A 12,597-nucleotide genomic window follows, 5' to 3' on the forward strand; every position below is an offset into this window, starting at 1 on the left:
CCTTAATAGGTTCTTCATCTGGATGGTATACCGGGAGGAGCCAACTGTGCAACCCAACACGGAACAACCCAATCCTGGGGAGGACCTCACAGCTGGAATTCCCAGGAATGCCTCCGTAGGTAATATTAAAACTGAAGCATGTCACCTAAGCCCTCACAGCAATGCCTTTCATTGGTTAATGAAACCTATGCCTTATGTGTACAAATGAAATAAATGCTTGCAGTGCTTTTCAGTACAGCTAGCAAGTTGTTTAACAACAAGGTAAAGACCCAGGAAATGTATGAAAATACGCAGCCTGGCCATCCAGTCAGGCTAGAGGGTAAATGTTCCCTGTGCCCTTTGCTCTGACTGGAACTGGAATTGTGAGGGAAGCAATCTCCTGCCCCCCCCCCTGCCTCCTTAACTGAGAGAGACAAGATTAAGCAGACATTGGAAATACATAAAATATAAAAGATGGATGTGGCTGGGTTGCTGTGCCCGTCTGACCTCCTCCCCCACACATCGGATCACCTCTAACTGCCGCCTAGACTAGGGAGACAAGGGTCTGGGGTCTTGGGTCTCTGAGAGTATTTGGCAGTGAACCATAATAACACCATTACACCCAAAGCCACTCCGAGGAAAGTTTTTTTTTCCTGTTTCAATTCATATATGTAATTTTTTTCCCCAAATGAGTTTTTATCCTGCACAGTTTTTAACCCTACCTTTCAAATGTAATATCTGCCGTGTCTTTGAAGACTCGGCATGTTGGAAGGGCGGGGGACTTAAATGGAAGTGCCCCTAAATTAAAACCAAATTTTGCTACTTTGCATCTCAGAAAATGCGGGGTTCCCTGCCCTGGTCCGCATCCCATCTGCCCCCTCCCCCTCTGGGTGGTCCGCTGCCCGTGCTGCACGTGGTGCGCCGCCGGGGCCCGCGCGGGGGCCAGGAGTGCCAGGTGCGCTCCCACGCCGCGGGGCGAGCCGCTTTTGCAGACTGAGCCCCCGCGTGCGCGCCCGCGCTCCCGCCCCCCGCCCTGGCCCCGCCCCGCGCCCGCCCGCCCCGCGCGCATTGGAGCCGCAGACTGTCGCTCCCCGCGCTCTGGGGAGGGGGCGCCGCCGGCTGCGCTCCTGCAGCAGAGGGCTGCTCGCTGCTGGAGCGACCCGGGCTTCCCCGGCTGCCTGGGCGCCTGGCGCCGCCAGCGGACATCCCCCACCCCCCGACGTCGGCAGCAGGGTCGCCAGGAACCCCGGCGCAGTCGGTAAGTGAAGGAGGGCGAGGGAGTGGCGAGGAGCGGGGCCGGGGCTGGGGTCCGGTCCGCTGGCCGCCTGAGCGGCGGGGTGGGATGAAGGTCCCCCTGGACACCCGCAGTCCTTGCCGCCAAGGAGGCCTGAGTAGGAACCGGCAGGGGTCGTTTGTCTGCCGGAACCTCCAGCCCCGCGACCTCGTCAGCGGTGCCCACCACCCTCTTCGCTTTACAGCTCATGCTGGCAGCAGGGGTGGCGGGGACCGCTTCTCCTTCCTTACCTCATTTGCGGGAACTGTGATTTGGGGTTCCTGGCCATAATAACTGTGCAGATAGCCTGAAGCCGCGCTCTGCTCCACGCCCCCGGCACTTTCCTTTTCGAGTACTTGGTCTTGCGCTCCGGTTCCTGCCGCCAGGCGCATCCAGTCGGAAGGAGCCGCCTTCCTCCGGGTGGCAGCTTGGTGGCCCGCGCCTGGCCCTGGGAGAGAGTCACAGCTTTCCTCCCGATCCTCCCGAAGGGTTTGCTCTTGGCCTCCGGGCTTCTCTGCTCAAGGGGAAAAGTGGCGTTAGACATGCGACTCTGTCAGGAAATGACAACAGGGACTTTGAGATTACCGCGACAATGAAAGTACCCTGCAGGTTAAGAGCATCGTTTGCACGCTAACGTTCTGCAAAGTTTTAATGTTTACAGACTGTATTTTCCCCATTTCACTTAGGTTTTTGTTTGCGTGTTTGTTTGATTTCTACCGTAACAGACGTTCAAGTGAGCTTCTCAGGCAGTTGTCTCTGGGCGACCCAGGTTAACCTCAAATAGTACCATCTTAAACATGATCTAATTTCACTATTTCTGTTGTACATCCTCCGGTTGGTAAAAACTGTCAGGTGCTGAGAACTCCAAGACGTGAGAAGACTTGGCTTATGGAAGCATTGTGTGAGGACGGACACTGTACAGTGTTCACATTTTAGGTCCATCGCTGTTCTTAGGATGACTTTGTCTTTCGGTCGGGGCATAGCGTATGTAACTGCCAACCTAAGGGAATATTTACTTAGATCATAAACTGATTTCCTGAGTTCCGGTCCCTTTTGTGGTTCATAGAATCAAAACCTAACCAAATACACCTTCAGCGCTGAAGGATTTACACAAAAACAGTGCAGGGAAAGAGTCCCCTCGCTTATTTTAGGATATACATCAACAAAAATTAATATGGCTTTTGTTAGATCATCACCTCACATCTGTGTTCTTTGGTGCTGTCATACTATTCTGTGGATCAATTTTATGTTTATATATAACTAATCAGTTTGCCACTTGCATAGCTTATCAATTATATTTGGCTTTCAAATTAGTTCCAGAACCGAGAAAACAAAATATAGAGCATTTCAAAAGCTTTATTTTAAAATAGCAAGAATTCGGGGCGCCTGGGTGGCTCAGTGGGTTAAGCCGCTGCCTTCGGCTCAGGTCATGATCTCAGGGTCCTGGGATCGAGTCCCGCATCGGGCTCTCTGCTCAGCGAGAAGCCTGCTTCCCTCTCTCTCTCTCTCTCTGCCTGCCTCTCCGTCTACTTGTGATCTCTCTCTGTCAAATAAATAAATAAAATATTTTAAAAAATAAATAAATAAATAAATAAATAAAATAGCAAGAATTCAGTCTAGTCCTGGGTCAATTATGAGTTGATGGGCTGCCTTGTGGTTAAAGAAAACAATTAAAATTTTTTTTGACTAGTGAATCTAGTGCAGATTAGTATCTCCAAACAATTCATTTTTCTGATAAAACTCTAATGCCTACTTTCCGAGTCTGGGCTTCAGAAACAGGCAATCTAGTTCAATCTGATCTGTTACCTACTAGTTGTATAATCTCAGGCAGGTTGTTTAACTCTCTGTGCCTCAGTTTCTTCCTCTGTAGAGAGTGATATCCCCACCTACTCATTTTATAATGTGGGGAAGACTAGAGATGTATGTAAAAGTGTCTAGCATATCCTAATGCACAGGAGTTGCTCAGTAAATGTCAGCTATTATTATCATTCACTCTTACTGGCCTTCAACTATGTGCTCATGGAAAACATTTGAACAGTAGATACTTCGCTGTCAAAATAGCTGAAAAAATGTCAAAATTATACAACTAAATTTAAGAGGGGAGAATGACAGTGATGTTAAATTTCCCAAGAGTGTGTATGAAAAGTAGCACCTCTCTGATGGAACATACATTTTTAGAACAGAAACCTTATGGTATAATGGAGAGAACATTGGAAAGTCAGAGTCTTCTGTTCTAACTCTGGCTGTGACCTTATCTAACTGTAATGGCTTTCGGCACCCCAACTACCCACTCTGGAGTTCATTTTCTTCATCTTGCTGGACTTGAATGATCTTTAAGATCCTTTGCAGCTGCAGAATTTGCATGTAATAAAAATCGCCCTAGCTCTCTTACCACTTTGCCTTTCATTGTCTTGTTATTGTCCTCTGTTTGTTAACTTGGATTTGAACCATAAATATCCATAAAGACAGCACAACAAAAGGATTGATATTGGATTTGCAAGTAATCCAAGTTGAAGTTTTTTGTTGTTGTTTTTGTTTTTGTTTTTGTTTTAAGAATTTATTTATTTGACAGAGAGATCACAAGTAGGCAGAGAGGCAGGCAGAGAGAGAGAGAGAGAGGAGGAAGCAGGCTCCCTGCCAAGCAGAGAGCCCGATGTGGGACTTGATCCCAGGACCCTGAGATCATGACCTGAGCCGAAGGCAGAGGCTTAACCCACTGAGCCACCCAGGCGCCCCAAGTTGAAGTTTTAACAAAGAGATCAGAGCAAAGTAGACTCACATTGTAATCTTTTTAATATTTTTTATTCTGCAGTCATTTCAGTAGATTATTAGATGGGAAACGTTCTTGGTAGAACAATATATATTCAACTGAAATCTTTCTGTAGGAAACAGTAGGCTGATGGTGAAATAAAATACACTCTTTTTTCTCTCATCAGGTTGGTCCTTAAATAAAACAGTAATCTATCCAGTAAAGGGCTTTCATGAAGAAATTAATGAGAGAAATTACAAGTAAGAGAGAAACTAGGAATTGTACATTGAAGAAACCACCTAAAACAACTGTATGGAGTAAAACAAAAAGAGTGAATACATCTGGAAGAAATTTTACTTAGTATATTTTTGCCCACCTTTTTGTCATAAAGGCTGCTAAGGAAGAGAGAATATAGTTTTCTAGAGAAAGAACAAATGTGATGTAAAAATGGAAACCATGGTTTCTGAAATTCAAGTTGAAAGCAGGGATGAGAAGAGACCCACAGAAGTTAGTCCTCAAGATGAGAGGCAGGAGGGAAGATCATCAGTGCTTTGCTTCAAGAGAAGAAAGAAAGCAACCAAAACAATGAAGCCCAGAGCTAGCTCTGAAGCTGCTGGTACGGCAGGAACGCGTCCCCCTGAAGCAGGAGCTTCCGATCAGCCACAGCCCCCAGGGGGGGCCTGGGCCTCAATCAAACGTCTTGTAACACGCAGGAAAAGGTCAGAATCTTCAAAGCAGCAAAAGCCCGTTGAGGCTAAAGTGCAACCTGAAATCAGTGCTGAGGATGCTGATCTTTCTAAGAAAAAGGCCAAATCTGGACTTAAGATTCCCTGCATAAAATTCTCAAAAGGAGAGAAAAGAAGTAATCATTCCAAGATTATAAAAGACTCAGACTGCAGCATCAGAGTCCAGGCAGAGGCTGAACATGTGGATACAAAAGCTTCGGCCCAATCAGATGAGCAGGCAACAAAAACGGAGTTGCCCCGGGATGTAAGTAAAGACAGCTCCGGGAAGGGGGGTGATGAGGTCTGCGAACCAAATGTGAGCAACAGCACAACTACAGCTGGAGAAAAAGTGATCTCAGTAGAACTTGGGTTAGATACGAGACACTCTGCCATTCACCCAGGAACATTAATCCTTGAAAGAGATACGGAAATGATTGACGAAAAACAAAGTATTCAACCCCAGCAAGCAAGCCCACTTGAAACTTCTGAAACAGAACATCAGCCTCCAGTGGTTTCTGAGGTTCCTCCCTCACCCACAATCCCAGATCAGCAAATTGTGGAAGATGCCGGAAGCATGATCCTAGAAAGTGGACCAAATTGGGAAGAGGACGAAAGTAGAGAGATTGTAGCCAAAGAGAGTGAGCCAAAAGATACTGAATCGAGCCAGGAATCAGAGCTGAAAGAAAATGAGGTCACTGCAGAAGAACCCAAACCAGAAGAAAGCAAAAGAATGGAGCCAATTGCTATTATTATTACAGACACTGAAATCAGTGAATTTGATGTTAAGAAATCTAAAAATGTCCCTAAGCAATTCTTAATTTCAATTGAAAATGAGCAAGTGGGGGTTTTTGCTAATGATAGTGGTTTTGAGGGTAGAACTTCAGAACAATACGAAACGCTCTTAATAGAAACAGCTTCTTCTCTTGTCAAGAATGCTATCCAATTGTCTATAGAACAGCTGGTTAATGAAATGGCCTCTGATGATAATAAAATGAACAATCTTCTACAGTGACTTAATTTTCAGATCATGGGAGGGAAAAAAAAAAAAAGCTTCCTGCTAAATTATTTTGCGTATTTGTGGCATTTCGTATTCAGTTACAAATGAGAGGTTATCATCTGTGGAATTTACAGGTACAGTTCCAGCCCGGAAGTGCTAAAGAATTAAGTATGTAAAACTCTCCTACCACAGAAGTGCAGTCACTTCTGGATTTTGGAGGAAGTTAGTACAGATCACAATGGAAGTGACATACGGGGAGTAGCTAAAATGACATGTGGAAGTTGGGGTGCTTAGGAGGAGGAAGCTGTATTTATTGAGCACTTAGGGTATGCCAGAAACTCTTTAATATTCTCTGATGTCACAAAGCCTGGTTTCCTTTTGATAGTTTAATCCTGTGTATAGGTTAACATCACATTGGATTTTCAAAAAAAATTTTTTTACAGTGCACTTTTATGTTTAAAATGGTGAATCAGGTGAGCTATTTTTGTGAATGTGTGATTTACAGTTGTTATACTCATAGGCAGTAGTCTTACCTCAAAAAAAAATATTGCCTTTTCCTAATTTCAGCAGAATGTGCATATTTGAATCAAACATGAGTGTTTTTCTTGTCTTGCTTAGATACCGTACAAAGCCATTCATAATTTATTTCAAATAGGCCAATAGTTACCAAGTGTAAATGTGTGGAAATGGGCCGTGCATTTTCCCTCTCCGTCTTTCTGCCTCACGTCCATTTCTGCATGGGGTCATCTGCTGAAAAGTTAGAGACAAAACCCAAAAAACTAAACAACAGCAACAGCAAAAACAGGAAGAGTGAAATGCTGTTTTCCATCCAGGAGAAGGCAAATTGCCCAAGTAAAATATGATCACAGATAACATAGGATTCATCTTGCAGGACTGCTTCTCTAGAGACCACTTTCATCCACCTCTCCCCAAAGAGGGAATTCATAGCCAGCCTGGCAGTAAAAGTCGCAGGAAATCATAACAACTTAGTGAAAATACTATTCACTTTTGACCAAGAATGAGCCAAGTTCATGGTTGAAGAGAAAGTGAAAAATTATTGCTAAAGCACATTGTATTTTAAATGTCAGTATTCTCTCATTGTGCCTATGTGTCAACAGACACCAGTAACCTACATTTTACATGGATTTTGATAAATAACTTTTTCATCAGTATGTTCAATCCAGTTAATCCCTTACCAAAAAAAAAAAAAAAAAAGAACTTAATGTAACGACGAGAAGGGCTTATTTGCATTTTATCTGGTTATTTAAATCATCGATCTCATCAATGATTGCCATATTTTTTGAAAAAAGTAATTCCATTTCAATCTTTCCTTGTGTGAAATGGCCATAATACTATAACACACTTCCCTACCTCACAGGTAAAGGTCCAAATTGTATAGTCCCCATTGTCCAAACTGAGGGATAGCATGACTCTGACAGTAGATGAAGTATAAAGAGCTTTCCACTCGAGTTGCAAGGCATTTGTTAAAGAGGATTTGTCCATTCTTGGAGAAAAGAGTGTACATTAGATGATTGTAAATGACCCGGTGACTTCTTGCATTATTTATGGATTACATATAGAAAGTATGTGCTGATTTGTCCTGTAGAACCTTCTTTGTTTCTTGCTGTGAGTACATCTTGAGACCTCTGGCAGAAAAACCTAATCTGACTTTGGAACTGAACCAAATAATGGATATTATTAGCAAGATTCTTTGCTGAAGTGCAAAATTAGTCCCCCAGACTTTTCTACCTTCATGCCTATAACCTTGGGAGGAGAAACCCACAAAAATCCTTCAATTTAGCAACACAAAAGTGGGTTTTCAAAACATAAGACCCAAGAAATGAATTTCTTTTAGTAGCATAATTTTCAAACATAAAAAGAAGACTGCTAAGTCATTCTCCCTAAAAATACTCTTTTTCATTCACTGTATGTGGTGCTAATGGACTTGGATGGCTACCAGCAAATATATTTAAAAGTGAAAATTTTTAAAAAATCTGACCAAAGTTCGTGCATTTTACAGTGTTTTAAGGAATCCTGTCTTCATTTATTGCAAGAATGGCTCAAGCCAATATATGTGCGTTGTAAGTTTTTCAGTAATCTCTCATGAATGAACAAGTATAGCACTTACCAGTGATTGCAAATATTTTGGAAAGCTTATGCATATTTGGAAGTTTTAAGAAGAGTTATGAGATAAATATGTGTAATTAGTTATTTTTGTTAAGATAAGAACACTTTCTCTGGTCCTGGGTTTCTACTTTTTTTTTTTCCCCCACTGTGGTTTGATACATATTTTTGGTTAGAATGTATAGTATAACCGATTGTTTTTTGTGATAACGTGTGTATCCTACCTGTATTCATTTTTAAGTGGTTCCTCCTTAATCTTTTCTGTTGAAAGTATCTGGTAAATTAAATAAATAGGATTTCAGTCTGAAAAAAGAATCCAGAAATTAATTGGTCTCAGTCTGAATATACCTGCCACACGGCCAAATCCTATTCACATGAATTCTAAGGTGATCCAGATTGTTTTGTTATAGAAGCAAGCAGGGATCCAATAACTTGGAAGTCTCTTATAAAATATGTTTCATTTCAATAGTATTTATTTTAAGCAATTGGACCTTATATGCCAGACATTAAGTGAACATAAATAGGTCCCTATTCAGTTCATCCCCATTTGACATGATTAAAATGATCATTTAAAAGGCAGTTTAATAATACCGCATTAATTTTCATTTAAATTTGCTGTGATAAATGTTGCTTGTAATGAACATTTTATTAATTCGCTGGGATTCAGTTCCCTTTGAACTCAGCATTTTACAAGGTGGGTTGGTTTATTGGATACTTGTTAATTTTTTCAGCGTATTATCTTCGCCCTTTTAAGAGCCAAGTGTTATTCACTTTGCTTTACAACCCAGTGAATATGAAAACCCTCTTCTATTTTATGTAGCACTAGTCACTTAACATTTTCTCAAAGTACTTTATAGGATATAAAAATAGTACTGGGTAACATTTAAGTAAAGGTAGCAGAAAACAAAAGAACTTTCAAACAGAAATTATGTTCCCTGCCACCACCTCCACCTCAAAGAATAATAAGTATGTGGCACTAATGGGATTCTTCAGAAAAGCTGTCTGCATAATTTTCTTTCAAGGTAATGCATTTGACAGCATGAAGTTTGTGATGATCTTAATTGTTCTACTATTTAGTGGAATCTGAGAAACCGTCGGATTTATTTCTGAGAGATTAACTTATTTTACCAGCGCCTGTGAAAAGCCATACTGCTAAAGGTCGTTAAAGACGGGGGTCATGGGAGGGCACCAGTCAAATCTGACTTTTGCATGCAATCCAGAGTTCACTTTATCAACGTTTCACTTCAAGTTGCCTTATTTTTTATAGTTAAAGAGTTAATTTGCAGGGGGTGGGGTGGGGGTCCTACAGCAGAATTTTTAAAATAATTGTTAGGCTTTAGAGTCCATTGTTTGGAAAGATCCTTTTAATGTTAACTTTATTCAGACATGTAAAGTCTTCTAATTTCAACTGATACTCAATACGTCAGGGGTTGACTTTTCTGCCTGCCATTTGTACATTTTCTTAAGAGTCCTTGTTTATGGTTTCAGGTTCTTTAGGTTCAAATTCCTATGAGGTTTTATCATGTAACATAAAGTTTCTTATTATACAGAATTCAGAATTTCAGTCAATAGTACATTTTGTGGTACATTTTTGAAAAAAGTTCTTGTAATCCTTATTTAGTTACAAAAAATTAAACAGAAGGAAGCTACATAAAATTTAGATGTCCTGATTAAATTCAGTTTGGTTCAACATGTGTTGGGTATAACATATGCCCAACACTGTAAAGGAGACAGGCTCCCAGCCCTCCAAGAGCTCAAGCTAGGGAACGGCAACCAGAGGAACTAGGACCGGGATTAAGGTTAGGAGCCACAAGCAAGGCAGCATCATGAGTGCCATAGAGGAGAGAATAAAGAGGATGTGATTAATTCGTCTAGTGAGGGGAAGTTTGGTCATCTAAATACAGGGACAGTTTGAAAGCATTCCATTTCTAAATAGTTAAACGGTTATATTCACTATGATTTGTGAACAGGTGCAGAAAAAAGCCTGCATTATGTTACATATTTATAGTAGTTCTTTGTCTATAAAAATGTTAAGTGGATGAGCTATTATGAAAGTAAAAAATTCCATTTTGTAATTTCTTGTTAAAATCAGTACTCTATGACTGTGGATCAGATGCTAATATTTAAGAAATACTCTGTAGAAAAAGATTTCAACCTGAATTAATATATGTATGACTCTTAATATAGAATAAATGTTATAGTGGCTCATGTTTATTTTATTTTACATCGTCTAAGAGAAAGGTGATATATTATGTTTATTTCCTCAGAGTATAAAGGTCACACTGATGGAACTGTTGAGTTAGCACTACCAAGAGTTCTGCTCTGCTGTTTGGGTGCTAGACAGACTTTACAAAGACAAGCAAGCCTAAGAGAGCCCACCTCCAGCAGAGAGAAACACAAACACCTCGAACTTGAATTCAATTTCAGTGAACTATCTATCCATCTAAAGGGCGTATCTGACTGTGATGCCATCTATAAATTTGACAACATGTCCTTGTTTTCATCATCTCTTGCTATGCTGGCAGTTGTCTTTTCTACATTATAGTAACCTATGAATTGTTAGCAATATTACTTGATGGCTTTCCAAATAAGCAATCTTCATATGAAAGTGCTTAAATTATTCAGATCTTGTCTGCTAAAGCTGGGTGTTTCAAAAGTTCTCTGTTTATGAAGACACTGATTTTATGCCCCTAACATTGACAACCCTGTTTTTCCTGTGGCACAGTGCAATGGTAATAATTGGACTCTACAAAAGAATGTACTTTCCAAATCTTGGGACCAATGAAAGTGAAAAGAAAATAAACTGGATAGGGTCCTAAAACTAAAACTTGTTCCAAAGCAAACTGTCTTACTAATGCACAAACTCTGTACATAAGCTTATTTAATATTTCACATCTTGCAGAGTTTTTTTAGTATATGTGCTGCCGAAGCGAGCACACATCTTGCAGGGTTTTAAAATTCTTATTAAATCACATCTTTCTAATAGATAACACTACCTTTTGCAAAATTTGTCCTCATAGGCAATTATGCTAATCCTTTAGCACCCACCATAACTGCTGAAGTCTGGAGTCCCTGACCGCTTTGTGAGCATCTACTTTTTTTTCCTCCAAAAGCTTGAGAACATTGGGGTGGGGGGGTGTTGAATTTTCTGAGCTTAGGAAAGAGTGACTGCAGACAGTCCCCAACTTAGCAATGTTCAGCTAATAACTTTTTGATTTTATGATCGTGTGAAAGCATATGCTTTCAGTAGAAACTATACTTGGAATTTGGGGTTTTGCGCTTCCGCAGACTAACACCTTGTGGCATGATGCTCTGCCGTGACCGCTCCCACCCAACCACGGAGCACGAGGGTCAGAAAACGATACACTTAAAACGATACACGTTCTGTACCCATACAACCCTTCTGCTCTTCACTTTCAGGACAGTATTCAATAAATTACATGAAATAGTCAATGCCTTATTACGAAATAGGCTTCGTGTTAGATGACTATTCCCAGAATAGGCTAATGTAAGTGTTCTGAGCTATATTTAAAGTAGACAGGCTAAGCTATGATACTCGGTGAATTAAGTGTCTTAAATGCATTTTCAACTTATGATATTTTCAATATGCAATGGCTTTATTAGGACATAACCCCGTCATAAATGGGGGAAGATTATGTGTGTTTGTACATGGCAGGTGACACTACACATCTGCAGAAAATCCTCAGCGAAGCTGGGCACAGGTGCCATGAACAGTTAAGGAAAACCTAAGTAAGTGGAGGGTGGTGTGGTGGCCCCCAACCTAGAAAAATCCCAAACTAAAAATTGTCTCTGGCAATTCCCACTCATCATAACAGCAGTGGTAGCAGGGTCCAGCAGTTTCTGCACATTAGTAAGACACGATGCACTCTTCCTACGACTTGTTTTGTGGCTAAACTCCAACAGGACTCTCAGCCTTGATTGTTTGTTACAGTGCAGTTATGGAGTAGAGATTCAGCCTTTCACAGCTATCCTGTGGCCATAAAACCCAGAACTTCTGCTTCTGCTCTCCTGGAGATGGGGAGCACAGGGTGACCCCAAAGCAGGTGCCATCATTTATGTAATTTGTCCATGAAGCTTTTTTTTAAGATTTCATTTAGGGGCGCCTGGGTGGCTCAATGGGTTAAGCCTCTGCCTTCGGCTCAGGTCATGATCTCAGGGTCCTGGGATCGAGCCCCACATCAGGGTCCTGGGATCGATCCCCTTGGGCTCTCTGCTCAGCAGGGAGCCTGCTTCCGCCCCCCTCACTCTGCCTGCCTCTCTGCCTACTTGTGATCTCTCTTTCTCTGTCAAATTTTTTTTTAAAAATCTTAAAAAAAAAAAAAAGGTTTTATTTATTTGACAGAGAGGAACACAGCAAGAGAGGAAACACAAGCAGGGGGAGTGGGAGAGGGAGAAGCAGGCTTCCTGCGGAGCAGGGAACCTGACGTGGGTTTGGTCTGAGCCAAAGGCAGAAGCTTCACCACCTGAGCCACTCAGGTGTCCCGTTCTTGAAGCTTTTTTTTTTTTTTTTAAAGATTTTATTTATTTATTTGACAGACAGAGATCACAAGTAGGCAGAGAGAGGAGGAAGCAGGACCCCTGCGGAGCAGAGAGCCCGATGTGGGGCTCGATCCCAGGACCCCGAGATCATGACCTGAGCAGAGGCAGAGGCTTAACCCACTGAGCCACCCAGGCGCTCCCCCGTTCTTGAAGCTTTTATTCCCAAATCCTTACTGTGACATCTGTACCT

The 12,597-nt window shown here is 41.6% G+C and overlaps 1 protein-coding gene across 2 annotated transcripts; it reads left to right on the forward strand.

Annotated features, from left to right (window-relative positions):
* AKAP5 (A-kinase anchoring protein 5) lies at positions 1-10,052 on the forward strand. Of its 2 annotated transcripts, none has more exons than XM_047735414.1 (2): positions 1-119; positions 4,189-10,052. In XM_047735414.1, the coding sequence occupies exon 2, from the start codon at positions 4,449-4,451 to the stop codon at positions 5,736-5,738; it is 1,290 nt and encodes a 429-aa protein (XP_047591370.1). In that variant the 5' UTR covers positions 1-119; positions 4,189-4,448; the 3' UTR covers positions 5,739-10,052. The 2 variants fall into 2 exon arrangements, with proteins under 2 accessions (XP_047591370.1, XP_047591369.1); XM_047735413.1 differs by lacking the exon at positions 1-119 and adding an exon at positions 1,101-1,237.
* The last annotated feature ends 2,545 nt before the right edge of the window (positions 10,053-12,597 follow it).

Source organism: Lutra lutra, chromosome 7 (assembly GCF_902655055.1).
Source record: "Lutra lutra chromosome 7, mLutLut1.2, whole genome shotgun sequence".
NCBI classification, from domain to species: Eukaryota; Metazoa; Chordata; class Mammalia; order Carnivora; family Mustelidae; genus Lutra; species Lutra lutra.